The 19,953-nt window shown below is 35.9% G+C and overlaps 1 protein-coding gene across 1 annotated transcript; it reads left to right on the top strand.

Moving 5' to 3' along the window:
• The first annotated feature begins 1,098 nt into the window (after positions 1-1,098).
• On the top strand, positions 1,099-18,230 carry LOC140151818 (transient-receptor-potential-like protein). The gene is made up of 14 exons (XM_072174145.1): positions 1,099-1,507; positions 6,367-6,488; positions 6,635-6,742; positions 7,450-7,857; positions 7,966-8,144; positions 8,564-8,751; positions 9,491-9,630; positions 10,506-10,645; positions 14,236-14,616; positions 15,139-15,334; positions 16,202-16,384; positions 16,921-16,968; positions 17,183-17,319; positions 17,931-18,230. The coding sequence occupies exons 1-14, from the start codon at positions 1,336-1,338 to the stop codon at positions 18,028-18,030; spliced, it is 2,502 nt and encodes an 833-aa protein (XP_072030246.1). The 5' UTR covers positions 1,099-1,335; the 3' UTR covers positions 18,031-18,230.
• Positions 18,231-19,953: the final 1,723 nt, after the last annotated feature.

Genomic DNA, 19,953 nt, shown 5'->3' with positions numbered 1-19,953 from the left:
CATATCTTCAATACGAAAGGTCAAAATTTTTAATTGATCGTCGGCTTTTCATCCCACCTACATACACTTTCAAGTATAAATCATCAGATTTATAAAGTTTACTTCGAGTACTATTAAATCAAAAATATCAATATTTGTCATAAAATGTGTATTACATTGCGAATTTCAAAAAATCAAAATTATTTGATATCAGCAGGACATTCTTCGTATTCAGAATGCAATTCGATATGTCTGATGTGCTCTAATGTCCCACAATAAATACTGTCCAGTGTCCATACGTTCATACCCCTTCCCTTAATATTGTATTTGAAAGCCAATCAAGAATGAACTGTTTAGAATGTATGAGCTATATTAATTAAAACAAATTAATCGAGACACATAATTCAAAGTGTGATTTGACTGTATTGGGGTACAAAAGTAAAAGACGTTACAAATTATACAACCATTGGGTTGCCAATTAAATGTGTTTTACATAATATTTCATAATTTTGCGCATACATATTAAAATTGGTATATTTATTTATTATATGGTATATTTCATTTACATTTCTTTTTGCAAGTACGACATGACGTGTATATGTAAGTACAGTACTTGCAGATTCATTTCTGAATAGAAGCAGGAATGTGCATTTATATATGTTCTATCGTAAGCGATAGGTAACATCATCACAAATATGTCTGTATTGTATTCAGAAAGGAGTCTCTTAGTATTTCTATGTGGTCTAAACCATGGCATCACTAGATTTCTTTGTGACTCAGCTCCACAGACCACTGTAGTCATTCACCACCCGCTGGTTAAGTGAAGATTCCCGGTCCCGGTATTTTCAGATCTCGTGGTTCGCCGTTATAAAAACTAAAGGGGTAACATGGGGCACTAGCTTTGGTTTAAAACATACGCAGAGCATGCTCGGAGCATTTTTAATGCTTCATCCCACATTAGTCTCTACAATTTCTATTAAGCTCAACAGGACTTCAATTATGGTAAAAGCTAATATGCGTTAACCAATAGGCGTAAAGCAGACTCTCAAGCTGGGATCGCGTTGAGCTGTGCAATTACCATGATTACGTGTCGAAATCATTTAAAAGCCTGAAGTTGAACTTAACCAGTTTCAGTGATATTGAGAGATAAATGTCAAATAGTTCAAGTTGATTACATAAAATAATAGCACTACTTTGATGTCTACTTTTGCGTTGTTTGGTGAAAGTTACGTGTACTTAAGTGTTTTCTATACAGAACCGTGAAGTCAAATCTTATAGGATAAGCAACCCATAAAACGTTTGACAGTATTCACCCTTGTGTTTTAACGTCGAGACCATTGGCAACGTAAGATCAAGATGGATACTACGGATATCGCAGAGTTTCTTAAGGCTGTAGAAAAGAATGATGTTGACAAAGTCGCTTCATTACTACAATTATCACTACAACACGATATTAGTTTGGATGTTAATGCAGTTCAGGGCGATCATCAAACACCACTAATTGCAGCTATTGCATCCAAGAACATCGGTAGGTGATAATGTATTATGACAATCCGTTTGCCTTTGTTGAACCTTATTATTTTGTACTTTAGAGGAACTTTATTTGGGTGGTTCGTGCTTTCTTTCTTTCTTTCTCTCTTTCTCACAATGTATGCATCCACTGTATTATATTTATTGCCTTGTTTATATTGCATATTGTATTTATGGTTTTTATGTTGTTTTGTCTAACCATTTCTTTCTTTCTTTCTTTCTTTCTTTCTTTCTTTCTTTCTTTCTTTCTTTCTTTCTTTCTTTCTTTCTTTCTTTCTTTCTTTCTTTCTTTCTTTCTTTCTTTCTTTCTTTCTTTCTTTCTTTCTTTCTTTCTTTCTTTCTTTCTTTCTTTCTTTCTTTCTTTCTTTCTTTCTTTCTTTCTTTCTTTCTTTCTTTCTTTCTTTCTTTCTTTCTTTCTTTCTTTCTTTCTTTCTTTCTTTCTTTCTTTCATTCTTTCTTTCTTTCTGACTGACAATGCATGCATCCACTGTATTTATACCTATTGCCTTGTTTTATATTTTATTTATGTTTTATTTTACGTTGTTTTGTATAACCCTGTCTGAGATTTCGTGAGCTCGTGTCCTGGGCTTATATGTTCCTTCTTTATATGTTTTTTAAAAATAAAGATTGATTGAATAAAAACAAACAAACTCAGATGTGTGTCACAGTATCATCGCCCCGATATCTTCATGGCAGAAAAAGCCATGGTAGGTTGAATCCACAGCCACGGATGGCCATTGTGTTCCTCCCTGTTTAATAATTTTTAAATGCATAGGGGACTGAAGGACATCCGACTAAGGCTAATGACATTAGCCTGTGACTGACCTCTGTACGGTCAGCGAACATACATTTGCCATTGTCATCTGCTTATAGACTGCCTCTACGATAGTCTCCTACACAGCCAGTTTATGTCAGTCGGTCTGACACTCGTCGATCTTGTATGTTCGTGATAGCCACATACAGTCTGGCCCGAGCCTACCTCCACGAGGTATTTTGAATTTTGGTCACTTTTTCAGCTCAAGGCGCAAGCTACTCTCTCAAGACGCAAACTAACGACTATCATATCTGTTCAAAATATATATTCAAGTGCAAGGAACCACATCTGGTTTCTTTATACGAAATCATTTACGGGAGATATTCATCATTTTCCACCCAAAGATTTATCGTGTGAATATCAATCGTGCATAGCACATTTCCGTGTATCGATCCCGTGTATTCATTTCAGTGTCTCTGGTTGTATAATGTAATTATTAACCGGGCGATGTCGGTGTGTGTGTCTCACACAAAAAGATAATTTATTCAAGTAGAGTATTTAAATAGAATAGATTATGTTTTCTTATAACAGCTTTACAAACTGTGCTTAGACAGGCACGCTAAAAGCTCTAAAATAACTTTTCCAAAATGAACACTATCAAATGTAATACTAGTTTCTATCACGTCTTGCTTGGTAAAGAGATTTCTAAGGCAATACGGCATCATAGGTCAGGAAATATAGGGATTTGTTATTAGGCCAGTTAGCATTTGGCTAGTTAAATTCAAAATCAACAGAGGGCGTCCTATTTTGGCTAGTTGGTCACTCAGACTAGTTAAATTTTTGTCCCTCAGGCTAGTTAAATGTTGGTCGCCCAGGCTAGTTAAAATTTTTGTCCCCCAGGCTAGTTAAAATTTTGCACCTCAGGCTAGTTGATCTTTTTCCTTCAGGCTAGTTAAATGTTGGTTGCCCAGGCTAGTTAAAATTTTGTCCCTTCAGGCTAGTTAAATTTTGGTCGCCAAGGCTAGTTAAAATTTTGTCCTTCAGGCTAGTTAAATGTTGGTCACCCAGGCTAGTTAATTTTGTCCCTCAGGCTAGTTAAAATTTTGTCCTTCAGGATAGTTAAACTTTTGTCCCTCATGCTAGTTAAATGTTGGTCGCCCAGGGTAGTTAGAATTTTATAAGAGATGTTTGTAGACCCAAATTCTGCTTTGGTACAATTGAGCTTTTCACATCTCATTGTTTGGTTTGTGTCTCCTCTGTTTTGTATCACAAAGTATGCTTTCTTTTTCGCCCTTTCTTATATTTACAAAACAGTTCAATGCTTTCCTGTAATGAGTGTTTTCATGTTTGGAGTACAGGTCTTAAAAGTATACCATAGGGTACAAGTATTTTATTTGAAACAGGTGACAAACATATGGGGCTACCAACTAAACAGTAATAAAAATTTAATTATGGCCCATGAGGGCCACCTATTAACTAGCCTGAGGAGCCAACATTTAACTAGCCTGAGAGGCAAACATTCAACTAGCTTGAGGGACACAATTTTAACTAGCCTGGGCGACCAACATTTAACTAGCCTGAGGGAAATAATTTTAACTAGCCTGGGCGACCAACATATAACTAGCCTGAGGGGCAAAATTTTAACCAGCCTGGGCGACCAACATTTAACTAGCCTGAGGGAAAAAATTTTAACTCGCCCGTGGGACTAAAATATAACTAGCCTGGGCGGCAATCATTTAACAAGCCAAAATAGGACGCCCTCTATTGATTTTGAATTTAACTAGCCAAATGCTAACTAGACAAATAGTTATCCCCGGTAATATGTCACCTGGTTGAGGTCATATAATATATGAGGCATCAATTTTGATATTTTGTCTAATTTGCCTTTTACTGGATTCATATTGACATGTCATATGATGGATATAATAACATACCATGTGATGTATATAAATGATGAGTACAATTTAGATAGCCTAGTTGAAATGGATTGGACAAACAAAGGTAAAATAGTTACCAAAATCACAAAGAGAAGCTTACGAAAAAATACTTAATCTGGTGCAATAGGTGACAAGAAATGCAATTTTTTCAACATCAGTATGAGAAATACAAATAGCTCAAAATTGAAAATAGAAACGTTTTCATCAATTTGTTTTTGATAGGTGTGGAGCACTGAAAATCACCAAGTTCATGAAGTCACAAAATAAATCAGGAACAACTTATTCGCATTTGACATATCAACACTATGTGTTAACACATTAGAAAATAATGTTTGAGTTGTCGCTCTTATTTACTCAGCTACCGGGGGAGCGCGGGCATGCCGCTATTCAATATAAATTATATAATTGACATAGAACATTTGCGGAGGCAATAGGAATGGGAAGTGGGGATTTGAACTCGTATACGCAGGTAATATCAAAATAGACCAGCATATATGTAAGCGCTCTTTAGCAAAGTAATAGTTCATTGAATTTACAACCGTATGACAAAACAGGCGAAAATAGTATTTTTTGCACAAGATTTGCAATTTAAAGAGAATTGGTCATTGCTCATTAAAACGATGCTAGTATATGGACATTACAAGTTTGCTTATTCATTTAATGCAATGAAATTAGGAACACTTGAGATTTTGACTTTTAAAACCTACATTTTGGTCAAAAATTCAGCTTGAATAGGTCGTTTCAACAGATGTTTCACATTCGCGTTCTATAAACATTGAATTGCGTCATCTGTTGACGGAATGAAAAAAGGATTTTTAGCGGTGTTAGCTTTCGTTTGGTATAAAAACTTTTTTGATTGGATGAAGGGAACATTCGGAGTTTTGACAAAAACCAATCACAGATGCCGTATTTTCCTCTAGTCACCAGCTAGATCTTACACAGCTCTCATGATGGTATGCATTCATCATGTAGTATAACACGGACAGTGTAGAGGCTAGACTCGCTGTTGTTCAACTTTGTGATTATATTAAATGTTTTCGTCGTTGAATATTTTTTCCGTCGTCAAATACTTTAAAATGTTGTTTTTGATAACATATTACAAATTCGGAATCCCCTTTGTGTAATAATTTCACTATTCAATACTTAATTTGATGATATCCTTATTAATGACATGAGGATTTGGTCACGCTTGCTGGTCTTGGTATATTGTGCCCATGGGTCACGTGCGTAGGGCTAACAGCCCTAGCTGCGAATCTCTTTCACACTACCTTTTCATATTCACTTTCAAAGATACCCTGGCATTTCCTTTAATACCCTACATACAAATTCTGACCCTCTCCCCACTGGCCAAAAAACAACAACAAATTCTTTCCGGACGACGCATCCATTCATACCACAGAGTTCCGTGGCCTAGTGATTAGGGCGTTCGCTTCTTGATCTGGTGGCCCAGTTCGAATTTGTGGGACATGAGAGCACATCAGACATATCGAATTGCATTCTGAATACGGAGAATGTCTTTCTGCAAATAACTTTGATCTTTTGAAATTCGCGAGATTTTCTGATGATTGGTATATAATGTAAACACAATTCTTCACAGTTATTAGTGTTTTTGTGGGCTAGTTTAGTGTGCTTACAGTCCATATGCTTTCCAAGGAAAGAAATTGCGATAAAGAAACATTTTATGTAGTCAATGTACTACTATCCAATAATATCGGAGAATATCTAGAATACGCCAAAGTGCATACCTCTTCCTAGAAAGGAATGTATATTATATTCTTTTGTTGACATGCTGAAGTCTGGTTTATGAAACAACATATTTGTCAATATTAGCATTAGTGGAGACAGAGTGGATAATGAAAATATCACCATTTTGGAGAGGCTGTTATGAAAGGATATAAAAGTCTTCAGGGGACTTCGCTGAACAGTGATATTCGCAGGAGAAGTGATTATCAACATGAGATATTTTGATATACATCAAGAATATTGAAAAAATATAACTTTACCATCAACAACAAGGGAAAAGCTGCTGGATAAGTAACATTGCTAAAGAGTGAATTTGATTAATTATGACTGATTGATTCAAAACCCGTTCGTTTCATTTCGTTTAGGAAAGATCAAGAAGCCAACTCGCTAAATGCCAAATCTTATTTGGCTGTCTTTTTTCAGAAATGACATCTTTGTTATTGGAACATGGTGCGAAGTCAGATGACATATTGTTTTACTGCATAGATGCAGGGTGTGACACCATGGTGAAACTAATATGTGAACATCTAAAAGCAATATCACAGGTGAGCAGGGAATTGATTATTATTATGATGAGATACGAGCAACGAACTACAAAAACGTAAATCAGTGGATATTACTTTACGTATAAAGCAAGATTAATTATGTTCTATTAAATTTCCCGTATTATTCAATCTACGTTTTTCACCAGGAAACTCTGACTACAGCATTAAATACCATATCCACAGACAACAATTTTAAACCTGTGTCGAGTCCACTGATATATGCTTCCAGGGAAAACTCTCACGAAATTGTTAAGGTATTAATATAATCTTTGAAAGATGTTAACATTGTTAACGTCTTTCAAATCTAATACTGGAACTTTTTGCAACTTTGCTACCTTGCGTCTGGAACCACCAAACTTCATCAGGCATATGACGTCCTGGAATTGTCACGTGATAAACGGCTAGGTATCGTCTTGACGGCCCAGTCCCATGCATGAGATAAGTTGAAGCGGGCCCCTCTCCTGTTTAGTTGCTCAATAGACTTCCAGATGGCTTCTCTTATGCCTATCCTATGCCATAGTTCCTCCTGATTCATAATAACGACTTCCTCGTTTTCAATTGAATGTCCGGCATCCTTTAAATTTGGGTAAACGGCAGAATTTTGCGTTGATCAATACGGGTTTTAAAGCGTGCTTGTTTCAGCTGAGCAAACGGTGTCCCACACACAACACCATGAAGTAAGATATATCGTTTTTACTTTGGCTGTATAATGCATGGGCCTGGATAATCAAGAAGATACCTATGTCTATAGACTATACCAGTCCAGTGGGTCAGTTGCCCGATGAAGTCTGATGGCTCCAGACACAACATAGCAAAGTTGCAAAAAGTGAATTCCACTATTATATTTATTTCCAAAATTCTGCAAAATATGCATACATGCATTGTGTAAATGTACAAATGTTGTCAGTTTCAGTGAGTTTATCTTACTGTTTACGCTTATTTCAAACCACTTCCATTTAAGGCCTTGATAGAATATGGTGCTGAAATGCCAGATCTACAAACCGTTCTAGACCACTCCAAAGGAGACACATACGAACAATATCTAACCTGCTACAGCTGGCATCAAGCTATATCAAGTGAAGCATATCTTCTGTATGCATCTAAGGACCCCATTCAAGCAGCTGTCGATGCAGGGAAAGCTATTCTTGAGGGAAAATCTGTACAGCAACATCATCTTCGGTCTGACTATGAGGAATTGATAACACAACTAGATCTGGTCGTTACCAAGTATTTTGCGATGGCCAGTTCAGAGCATGAGATTGGTGCATTACTCTGGAAAAATAAAGATGATTTCAAGGATGACAATGTTGCCCAAGTTGGTATTCTACCACAAAGGATACATGACTCGCTCAGTCTTCAGTATAAGCAGGTTAGTATGACTAAAAAATTTCAATCGTCGTCCTTTGTTTTGGTGATGTGATAATATATTTATTTATATGAAGTATAAAGTGCTAATTGATTGTTAATCTTTTCGCAGTTTATTTCAAGCACTGCGTGTACACATTTTGTTCTTGATCAATGGTATATGAGTTGGAAGGAGCTTTCTGATCTACGTTTTACTCTATGGACTGTGATGGTTATCATCTTTCAACCAATTCTGTGTCTTGCATACATGTTCCTCCCTTTCAAGTGCCATCGACAAATAATGAAAACACCGTAAGTAATAACTTTGTCCTTTGTAGATTTGTATATTAATATTTTCAACATGCTGAAGAGCAAATTTAGAACGGGTCAAGCGAGTTATTAGCTGGTCCTCAGAAGACAGCTTCATACTTAACAAAATAGTGAATATTCTCAGTCATCCAGTCGTTAGAATCACACATTTTTGAATTATAACAAATACTGGAACTTTTTTTGCAACTTGCTACGTTGCGTCTGAAACCATCAGACTTCATCAGGCAACTGACCCACTAGGCAGCTTTATATTTCATCGTGAACTGGTCAGATGTCAATGTATAATAATACTATTTTTATCATGGTGCTTTTGTGTACGAGAGTCCTTTAATATTTCATAGAGTTACCCCCCAAATATTGAAGGTACTTATCATGGTTCGTTGATTTTGTTATTATTACAGTTACGTACGTTTTCTGGTACATTTGGTATCTCGCATATACTTCATCGGATTCATCGTGTACATTACAATAGAGACATCGAGCGATGCCGAGTTTACAGAAAATAAACACCAACGAGTCAACAAGGTTCTAGAGTCATTTACGAACCAACATTTAACTATTACAATAATTGCCTACGCCTGGGTGTTAGGTACATGAGTTTCTTCTATTAGCTTTGTTTTAAATAGAAAATCCTGATACCAGTACCATTATTCAGCTCTCTTAGCTTTACGTATGGTTGGATTGTTTTTGAAAGACTTTATGTAATGTTTAATAAAATACAAAACATACGCACCAAATGGGCTGAACATTTTATTTTTAATGCACATGTTCAGTTTGATTTGGCAAAAAAATACGGGACCCAAGCATTCACCAAATCAAACTTAGCATGCCTAGTGAACACATTGATGAGTGCACTAAAAATAAAAGGGACACTCAGTTGTACCTCTGTTTAAAATTCAAAATTATAACAAATCAAAACATCTTTACATTGAAAGTCATTTGATTATTACATTTCAACCAAAAAGTTTATTGTAGTAGGTCAGAGTGCGACAATAACGTTTGCAAATGTATATGCAAAATAATAATGCTAAGTGCTAATTTAAAATACGTATGAATTTATCCCATTATTAGCACTTTAAAGAATTTGATAGTGACTTGGTGGTCTTGGTGGTCATGTTCAGTTTAATTATAATGGCATGCGCATCAACACAGTTAACATATAAACAAATTAAAGATATACGTTTCAGAGCGAATTTTCGTCTAAATCAATTGACTGCAAATTCAAAGTCAAAGTCTAAAATGATTAAAGTTAATTTTTTTTTAAATTGGGGTTGGTCTTGAAAAGCTAATGATTGACAATATACAATGATTTTGTTTCTTCAATCAAGGCATGACTTGGCGGGAAATCTGTGAACTATTTAGGGGTGGATTCTGGAACTACTGGAAAGACGTATTTAACTACGCTGATATTCTGCAGCTTGGTCTGTATTGGTTGGCTCTGATATGTGACATATGGTCATATGTTAAGGTAATGCTACAAATTGTTCTTACGTTTGCGACTGTAATATTCTTTATTCTTTTTAATGATCGAGCACTGAGTCAATACTGGGAATGGTTTAGACAATTGAATTCAACGTTAATTAATTACGGACGGACGGTTCAGTGGACTAGTCAACTTTATATACATACACAAACTGATTTGTATTTATTTGCATAATTGACAAGATTCCCTGCATACGATCTTTTCAGTGATCGTACTCCCTCTGTTTAACCAGTTGTAATAGCTCCCCAAGTAGACTGTGGATTTGTATTTGCAGTTTGTGATTGGTCGTCTAGATCTCGTGACGATTTAAATGCCATATACCACTAGATAGAAAAATTATTTAATTCGTGGAACATTCAACTACGCTTGTTACTCCACGACTAATCATGCTAATACACAAGCGTACAATGCTACTCTACACCCGGGCTCTACGCAAATATCTGGAATTTGTGGCTCTTTATGTTGTGTTGACTCAAAGTGTGATAAAACTTAAATGGATTGGGTAGCAACGTTTGCACAGTATTTTTTGTGGGACCTAAGAGCACATCTGACATATCGAATTGCATTCTGAATGCGAGGAATGTCCTTCTAATATCAAATAATTTTGATATTTGATTTTTTGAAATTTGCGATATAATACACATTTTATGGCAAATTGACATTTTTGATATTCAACTGAATCTGTTCATCATCATTAATTACATATTTATTTATTCAAAAATCAACCATGGCATATTCTGACCGTTCTGGAGTTGTCGGCACCATTTCTCTATAATCATTTCTATTCCGATAAACACTCTCGGATCTGTGCATTTACGTCTTTTTGTGTTTGTTTAGTACCTTTTTTTTGCTTCTTACAGAAACTACCTATCCAAACAAAATTATGTGGAATGTTTTTGTCATCTTTGGACTACAAATATAGCACATGGAATTCTATCGAAGACGTTGTTGCAAAGTATACCATCTGTGATCAATATCTTGTGGAAAGTGTGCATAAAAGGTATGTTCTGTTCTTATTTGTGAGTGGACACTACGAATGAGCCGTAAACTCGGCAAATTGTATTCCGAGTTACAGTGTAAAATGTGTGTGAAGGTCATAATAGCTATCACAATTCAGTGCGACAAGTATCTCATCAAACACTGTTTAAATCAATCAATAATACTATTGCTGAAGAGGATAATAAGCTTCTACCTATTTCTATAGAATAGTTCTTGTCTTTGTTTGCTTTGGCTAATTCCAGTTCAAGTGGTAGATAACAAAGCATTGTATTCTGTCTAGGTATGTGTAATCAACAATTAATAATGAGAGGACATTTCTGAACCTTGTTGACTTGGGGATGATTTGAAATGACCGCCAATTATGACTGTTTGATATTTATTACCAGAAATGTGGAAATAGAGACACATTTAGAACCGATAAAAGATACAATTTTGTTGAAGGAACAGAGTTCAACAAACCATAACCCCGCTTTTGGATATCGTCTGAAGTCAAATGATATACCATTTTAAAGCTTATGATATATATTTTCTATACACGAAATAAAACAAATTGACCGGGCCGACTTTACGGCTGATTCGCGGTGTCCAGTCACATTTGTGTGATATATTCCATTGTCTTTCGTTCTAGCTCGTCACGCTCATGTTTAACTAGAAAATACAAGTGTTGTTTTGAGACCCAGTCGTGTCACCTGATATAACAAGGGAGATGGCATTGTTTTAAATACCGCAGAGTTGTTCCACGCACCGTTCAACAAGTACTTAGGAGTCCTTCACATGCACGCTGACGCAAAATATCGCTTCGCACCGACGCCAGAAATTACTGCGCGCATATCATGCAAAAATCAATGAAATTAAAGGAAAAACGCCAATTGTTTAAAAATTATACTTGATTTTATTTCCGCCAATTATTCAAAATCGCGCTCTGCGATGAAATGTGTCCAAACTCGCCACGTGTGTGTACATTAGCAATTGCGTCTGAACACAGTAAAGCGTTATACTTCTGCCCACATTCGTCAACTTTGTGGGTAGACGACTAAGAAAACTATGTGGAAAAAAAAGTGGCGGATTTTGCAACGGGATTCTTGTTCACTGAGACTGCGCAGTTGTGTCCAAATTGACCTTTTGACCCAGTTTGTTATTGAAAACGTATTTTTAGAACTTCAGATAGCGATCTTGCTACAACGCGTTGTAGTAACGGCGCGTACAACGACGTGGTACATGTGCGCCATCAGGCAGTCTGACGCACAACCAAAGTCGCGCGAGAATATTTTCTCGAGTCCGCTACGATATGAACTGTAAGTTTATCAGTCGTCATTACGAAGTATAAAATAAATACATGCGCAGTGTAGACGACTGTCTAGTAAAGCGTGACTATTCTACGTTAGCATTCTACGTCGCGGTTACTCGTAAAAAAATTCCGCCCGCTCGCTGTTACTTACCCCGTGGATACGCGAACGCGTTCTACCTTCCTAACACCTTTAAATATTTAGGCGAAATAGTGTTATTTTCTATTTAAACGAACTTTGTTGCGGTTATAGAATAGATATAAAGGGTGTTGCCTTATCTGTTACACCCCAACTAATGATATAATGTATTCTCGAGAGTAAAAGCGTTTAAATTAGTATAAAAAAAGAAGAAAAATACGGTGTTATGGTCAATAAAATGACCCAGGTCAAAATCACCAACACTCAACACCAAACACGCAAACACACTGTTTACTATATCCAAAACTTATGGTTATTTATTAATTAGTGCAGTATGGCAATCAAATCACTATAAAATTTGATACAAGAATTAACTTAAATTGCTATACAGATTTCATTTATTTTACTAAGCCTGGTGATCTTGACTGATGTGATTCCTTTGATGGTCTCAGTTCTTGATCCAAGATCCGGCGATGTCCAAGATCCTGTCTTTCTAAGGGAAACCCCTGGTCTACCACAGTCTCAGTCTCCAAAGTCCTGATGACTCTGTTTTTCACTATCCACGCTGCTGTGCTAGTGTTTTCCAAATGATCTTCTATGTTGACCGTAAGCTCCTCTCTCGGAGATCTCTTGAGCAAGTTTTCTGCTCCACTTGACAGACAGATAACACACTATGTTAGTCCAGCAAAATACCACAGTTCGTTGATGGAGATATTTCAGTCTGTCGCTTCTTTGAGTCGACAAAGCAATCGAGCACTATTGACTCTACTACCGCCTTCGGCGTATTTTATTCTCTCCAACACACAAGAACCGCGAACCGAAGTTTGAAGACTTCGATTATGGTAACTTTTGTACCAATACTGGCTAACATAAGTTTCACAGAGTTCCCTCTTAGAACTTCATACTGCTGCCAAAATCATTTACTATGCAGGCTTTATATCTAATTTATTTCCCTTCTAGAATAATCATCCCCCATATATGGCACATAACATCATTTCTAAAAATAGATCATTACATCACCACAAGCCAATCAGAACCATTCATCTTCTAAATATAACTCATTACCTCAACATAAGCCAATCAGAATCATTAATGTGCATACATGGTTACTGTAATAGCTCCACTACTTATGTTCTAGAATCTTCTGGGGCAACCATGACCATTCCAGTGGTTTCTAACATTTTCTAATTGAGTTTCCAGACATTTCTATATATAACTGGATATGAATTTCTCACTCACTTTAATCATTAGCATTCCAGAATATTTCATGTACAAACCAATGGAGATAAATATCAAAACTAGTGAAAACTAATACCTGATGACAAAATATATAACTTTTAATGAATGAATGAATCTTTATGAATGAATGAATTTAATGAATACTAAGGAATATTTTAAGGGTACATAACATGCGGACACATTATTTGAGTGTAGTCAAGGCAGGTTAAGCGTGGCAAATTTTATTCAGTGGCGCGTATTTTGAAATGAAATACATTGTAGCACCATCGAAGACCTGAGCAAAGAAAATATGAAAAGGTTTCACTTGCCGGGTTTCGAACCCTGGATCTAGCGATTGAAAGGCAAACGATCCTAGCTATAATGATATGCGAGTGTTGGTTCTTGCAGTTATTGCACCCACCTCTATTGAAATAAGATGTAATTTTACACATTAACTCACATAATCTTTTGCGTTTTTGTTTCTGAGCAATAAATTATCAGAAACTGAAAAGATAAAAAAGATCCTTAGTTTGACCTGTATTATTTTTGGGATAGCAGCGGAAGTGCAGCTAAGTGACGCAATTGTACAGTCTATACCGTAGTGCAATGTAATTGCGGTGAAGTATGAACAATGAACAAACCTTTACCCTTCCCCATCCCCAAATATTGCTTTTGATCATGAGAACTTTTTATATTGTCCCCTATCCCGATTTTACTGCTATAATTACCAACCGGATGCTGATGCATGTCCTGGCTATGAAATTGCTCATTACGTAAATCAGATAAAGCTTGCGACTGATACGAATCAGCAAAATGTTTCTGATATCTAAGAAAATAACAAATTACCACACAAGGATGTACAAATTTCGACACACAAGATATGTACACCCTGAGCAACAGTTTGTTTTAGAGTGTCACATTAATTTATTCTGTTTTATATTTATCACAGAGACAGTGAAAATGTGTCCTTCCCAGTACTACCAGATCCTACTCAAAATCCGACAGAGGATGACGATGGTCTGGAAACTTTTCTTAGACATTACATCACACCTGAAGATCCTGCTTTACTCGGGGATGCTCTCTTTGGTGTTGCTACCGTGCTGTCGTTCTTAGCTCTCTTGCGTGATTTTGTCGTAGTGGCTTTTGTTGGTACACTTAGAGTATCATTTGGTAAAATGATCAGTGATGTTGTTCGTTTCCTCATCCTCTTCATTTTTGTTTGGATTTCATTTGCTCTTGGTATGACGCAACTTTACACCACTTACGACATAATCGAAAGTGCAATTTGCTATGACCACGAGGACAAATGTATACCCTCACCTTTCAAAACGTAAGCCAACCCCCCTCCCCCCACGCACCATAAATGGTAGATACATTTTGGAATTAACAACAGATAGTAAATCCGCCATCTCGGACATTATCATGTTAAACTCGTCATAATTCATGATTTCAAAACCAGGTGTACAAACCAGAGAACAATGTAGTTGGCAAATCCCCGTAAAATTTATTTTTCGAGAATGACGAGCCGTTAAATTGATTTTTATGATAGTGAAATTATGTGTTAATAATCAGAAACACTTTCCAATTTGAAGATGTGTATTTTCTCAATGATCAGAAACCAGTTACCAAGTTAAAGATGCGTTTTCAAGTCGACGAAGGCTGTGAAAAGAAACATTCAATAATCTGAAGAAAAAAAACATTAAACGCGTACAAGATTCCAGCTTTTCACAAACATTATCCGTCTTTTGCTGATTCTAAATGCAATTGGATTTCTTACTTACCATTTTTGACAAAAATAGTTTCTAAAGTTTTTGAATCAAATTTTGTCATGGTTATTTGCAATTTTTTTCAGATTGTCCGATTCACTCGGCGCGTTATTTTGGTCTCTGTTCAATGCAATTGACGAAGAATCTATGCGCATAGAGCCAGACTATAAGATAACGTTTGCAGTAGGAGAGGCACTCTACGCAATATACCTGGTGGTAGTAGTTGTAGTTATGTTTAATGCACTTATCGCCATGATGAGCAACACATACACACGAGTAGAGGTCTGTATGTTCATTTTGTTAGTACGTCTATTTATTTCTTGTTACCGATGTCAATTACCATTTCATTATAAATCCACTTGTGATAAAAATTATTCGAGGTACTTTTTATCATCTTTACAACAATTTTCGATTCACAATACGAAGCGCCTCTAGTGGTTCTGATGGAGAGAGGCCCAAAACACGCAGTGCATCATAGGAAAAGATCGACATCCAAAGCTCGCGTAATACAAATTCAACCCAGAAATATATGTCACTGTGTGTTTAAATGTCATTATATGATGTTACAGGTGAATCAGGAAGTTAAAATGTATTATGGGAAGAGCGAGTGGAATTACGTCACGATTTTAGAAGATGTATTTTACTTCCTACAAGATGTTTTTTTTTGTTTTTTTGTTTTTTTGTTATTAAGGTGGTAATACTTAGCTACACAAATACATTATTAACATTTTCACAATTGTAAATTATAAGTTGCGTACGCAATTTTGTAGTAAATTAATGTAATATGATTGTGATATTTGAGGTATTAGTATGCTCGATTGGGCGGTCTGACCAGCTAGAATTCTTCTCCGCCGTCAGTGTAATCCCCCACTCCACATATTTGAGTGGGATGAAATCAGCGTGCCGCGAAAACGGAGGAGATTAAAGTTACAGTTGGCGAACACGCATGCGTTAATAATATGTATCCTAAACCCATATTGTAACATATCCATAAAAAATAGATTGATATTTCTATTCCATAAAATGTTAGCTTTTACTGTCAGATATGTCTCCTTTTAATTTTTGAGGACGTGAGTGAGTAACCTAATTTTATAATAATGATAATAATAATATTAACAACAGTAATAATAATGTTAATATATTTTGTAGGAAAACTCAGAAGTTGAGTGGAAAGTTGCTCGAACAAATTTAATGGCGAAATACATGACAACTGGTGCTACACTTCCACCACCATATAACCTAATACCGACGTTAAGGACGATTCGTAACTGGATTTCTGCTTCTTGTAAAAGGATATGTCGAAGTTGCCGCAGTGACTATCAGAAACCAATGGTAGGCCAAAGCGTGATAGTATTTAGATGTTGCAAAATGACTCCGTTGAATAAGCTAACAATAAAAAGGCGTCCTCATCCAGTTATATTTTTAAGCAAGTTATGTAAGTCCGTTAAATATATCCATGGCCAAATTGTTTCTCAGTAAAAATAGTGATTTCATCTTTTGGGACGTTTACAGAGGAGGTAAAAACATTTGCTCAAATTTTATGTAGAAACTCTTCCACCAACTTCCAACAACATTCGAAGCTTTGGAATGTTTTACCAAATATCTTTTAAAATTTGATAGCTTTTTTGAGTCTTGTGTGTTGTACGTTTGTTGATATTATTCAATCGAGGAGAAGAGATTTTAAAATGACTATTGCCCGGGCAATAGTAAAAAAAGACTATTACCCGGACACTACTTCTTTTTTGACGTAATTCTTAAAGGGGGGGATAACTAATTCAATGACCACACTTTAAACCAAATTAGAAGACAGGAATCTATATATGAGGTATATAATTGCTAATATTTACCTCATCATTTTCTATTAATAGGAAAAAACAACTGAAGCTGTTGAACTTCAGGAGACAAATTCATACCAGGTAATATGTTAACTGATTCTTAAGAATAAATTTTTTCATGCCTATGCTAGTATCCCGTTTGTATGCGTGCGGTGCCTGAAATTTTACAAAATCTTTGCGTTTGTTGATGTTATATATTTTTTTATTATCTTTCAATGAAAAAATAATAAATAAACAAATGATGATGATGATGAGGTTGGGTTATAATAATATGATATTATGTCATCTTTTGCAGACATTAATGGAAACCTTAGTGGATCGATATGTGAGGACCTATGTAGATTCCAATGACGACAACAAGAGCGAAATCGGTAGCGGAGATAAATTGACTCAAGAACTGACCGCCGTTAAAGATTCTTTGAATAAAATGGGGTAGGTACATGATATTTAGAAGAAAGTTTATTCAAGAATGTTTCATATTTAAGGTTTAGGTGAAGAAAAAAAGAAAACCCTGTTCTACGGGTCCGGCCGACCGATCGACCCTACTTGAAAGTCCGTCCGCCCGTTGAAGAGGGTTTCTTTTTTTCGTCGCCTTATCAAGAAAAATTCAATTGTTATCCCTCCTCTGAAATTAATGCTATCAAATTGACCACTTTGAACTAAAACGAGCTACTCATCTCAGTTGAAACATTGATTAAACAGAGTAACGACAAAGCCCACACTTTGTTCTAAAAATAATTGGTGCCTCGGAGGAAAATTGTGAGTATTTAGTCTGAACGTTGTATTCAATGCAATCAGAAAAATAGTTGAAATTCGGTAAAACATTTTTATTTTTAAAAACATAATAAGTTACTCAATTTGGCTAATAAACATGATAAACCTGTGAGAGAAACAGAACATATGGCACATTATATATGTTATGGGGGAAGCCAGGGGAGCCCCCTCCCACACACAGACATTTTTTCATGGAGAAAATGGGGGAAGGCAAAGAGTAAAGTGTCTATAAAATTACTGAAATATTATTTTCCTTTTTTTGTCATCAGGGACCAGATGGAACTGATTCTTCAATTTATTCAAGATAATCCTTCCGTTCAATCATCCCGGTCAAGTATTAGTCAGGCTAAGAAAATATTCTTCAAATAAGATTTACACTTTGGATACCTGGATTGTCAGAGCGGGAAGTACTGGTTAAGAGCATTAAAAGTAATGCAAATAATACGTATGCAGTAATCTTTCTAAAATAAAGAAAATATCCGGAATAACAGAGGTGGTATAGGAATGTGACAATCTCTGATCACTAAGTCGGACAAACCCTTTGGACTATAAACCTCACTGATATTTTAAAAAACCTATCTTGTTAAAATTCTAGATTTTTTATAAATTAGTAGAACTAAGTACTATATTAAAGCAAATTGTGTTCATAAGGAAGGTGGTTCTTTTTCATTATATGCTATTTGGGAAAAGTATTAGCAAAATGTTTATATACATGTATAGTACGCCGACATGAATATGCTCATATAACTTTCCTCTTTAAGTGATATCACTTGAGGTGGTCACATGGTAACAGGGCTAGGACTCACATAGTAACAGGGCTAGGACACTGGCTCTTTTATATGCATGACAGAATGACCCGTCAATTTATTCTCCTCCGTAGACAATTAGTGCCGCTCCATCGGAATAAACTGGCCGCGGAGAAGACTACCCTGAAGCAAATCGCAAATTTTGGCAAACATTATAGTACACAAACAATTTTGAATTCTTGACCCATCAATTTTTTTAAGTAGGGCCGATTCAGCGCCCCCTAAAACGGCAATTCCTCCCAGGGCAACCTGCCCCCAACTACGCCACGGGAGGAAAGCAATTTTTGGCACGCAATTTGACAGTTTTACCGGGGAGAGACTCATAATTATTGCACAACCTCTAAATTCGTTTTCTACCCTTTTGTGAAGGATTTTCTTAAAGTGTATAGTCTAAAATTTAATAAAAATTAAATTTGTTTGCGAACTTTTGAGCTACGGGCACAGGAACAACGCCACCAAGAATTTCAGCCGGCAACCTCGCCTTCCAGAATACATTGCAGTTCAACATGGGCTTTTTGTTCGGACCCGTACCCGTACCCGTACTCATGGCTAGGGACCCGTACCCGTACCCATGGCCTGGGACCCGTACCCGTACCCGTACTCATGGCTTGGGACCCATACCCATACCCATACTCATGGCGGGTCCCAATACTATAAGTATTAATACTAAAGGGTTCACAAAAAATACCCCCCCCCCCTAAAATTACAAAACATTTTTTGCATAACTTGACATACATTTCGTGGATTTGAAAAATTTAAAAACCTGTGAATAAAGGAATTGTTTTTCTACCCTCCCAACGTTCTTTCGTCTGAAAATCTTTTTGTTTTTGGCCAAAAATAATCACGTTTTCTAAAAATGATGCTTTCAGAAAAAGTTGCACTTTTCAACATCCTCATTTATGTCAAAATTAGCTTCAACAAATCATTATTTTGCACTACGTGATGGTTGCATGGGTGACTAAGAGTGCAGAGACAAAAAGGTGAAGGAAAAAACCCAATTAAATCAATCGTAACATTGATACCGAGAAAGTTTTGTACATTACATGTATGGGATGTTGAAAAGCGCAACTTTTTTAAAGCATCATTTTTGAAAATTGTGAGAAGGGATAACTTTGGTAGGGTAGCAAAAAGATGCCTCTATTCATAGGTTTTTAAATTTTTCAAATTAACAAAATGAATGTTAACTTATGCAAAGAAATGTTTTGTAACTCCTAAATTGATTGTACCATTTTTGAAATACCGGCTCAATAAAATATTCTAGAAAAACCCCGTACATGTCAATTAGTCATTGTTTTATACTGCAAGATGATTGCATGGGTGACTGGGTAATCGTATACATAAAAATTAAAGAAAACAAAAACACCATTAAATAAATCAAAACATTGATATCGAGAATGTTTTTGTACATTAAATGAAAAGGATGTTGTAAAGTGCAACTTTTTCTGAAAGCATCATTTTTTTTAAACTGTGATTATTTTTGGCCGAA

The sequence above is a fragment of the Amphiura filiformis genome, chromosome 5, assembly GCF_039555335.1.
Source record: "Amphiura filiformis chromosome 5, Afil_fr2py, whole genome shotgun sequence".
Taxonomy (NCBI): Eukaryota; Metazoa; Echinodermata; class Ophiuroidea; order Amphilepidida; family Amphiuridae; genus Amphiura; species Amphiura filiformis.
The sequence above is the reverse complement of the archived record's forward strand: the minus strand, read 5'-3'. Positions and strand labels throughout refer to the sequence as shown.

Excerpts from the sequence above, each read along its gene's own strand:
- LOC140151818 (XM_072174145.1), top strand. The coding sequence starts at position 1,336 with ATGGATACTACGGATATCGCAGAGTTTCTTAAGGCTGTAGAAAAGAAT. Across the intron at positions 10,646-14,235 it reads GTGGAAAGTGTGCATAAAAG|AGACAGTGAAAATGTGTCCT; the intron begins GTATGTTCTGTT and ends TATTTATCACAG. Across the intron at positions 15,335-16,201 it reads ACACATACACACGAGTAGAG|GAAAACTCAGAAGTTGAGTG; the intron begins GTCTGTATGTTC and ends TATATTTTGTAG.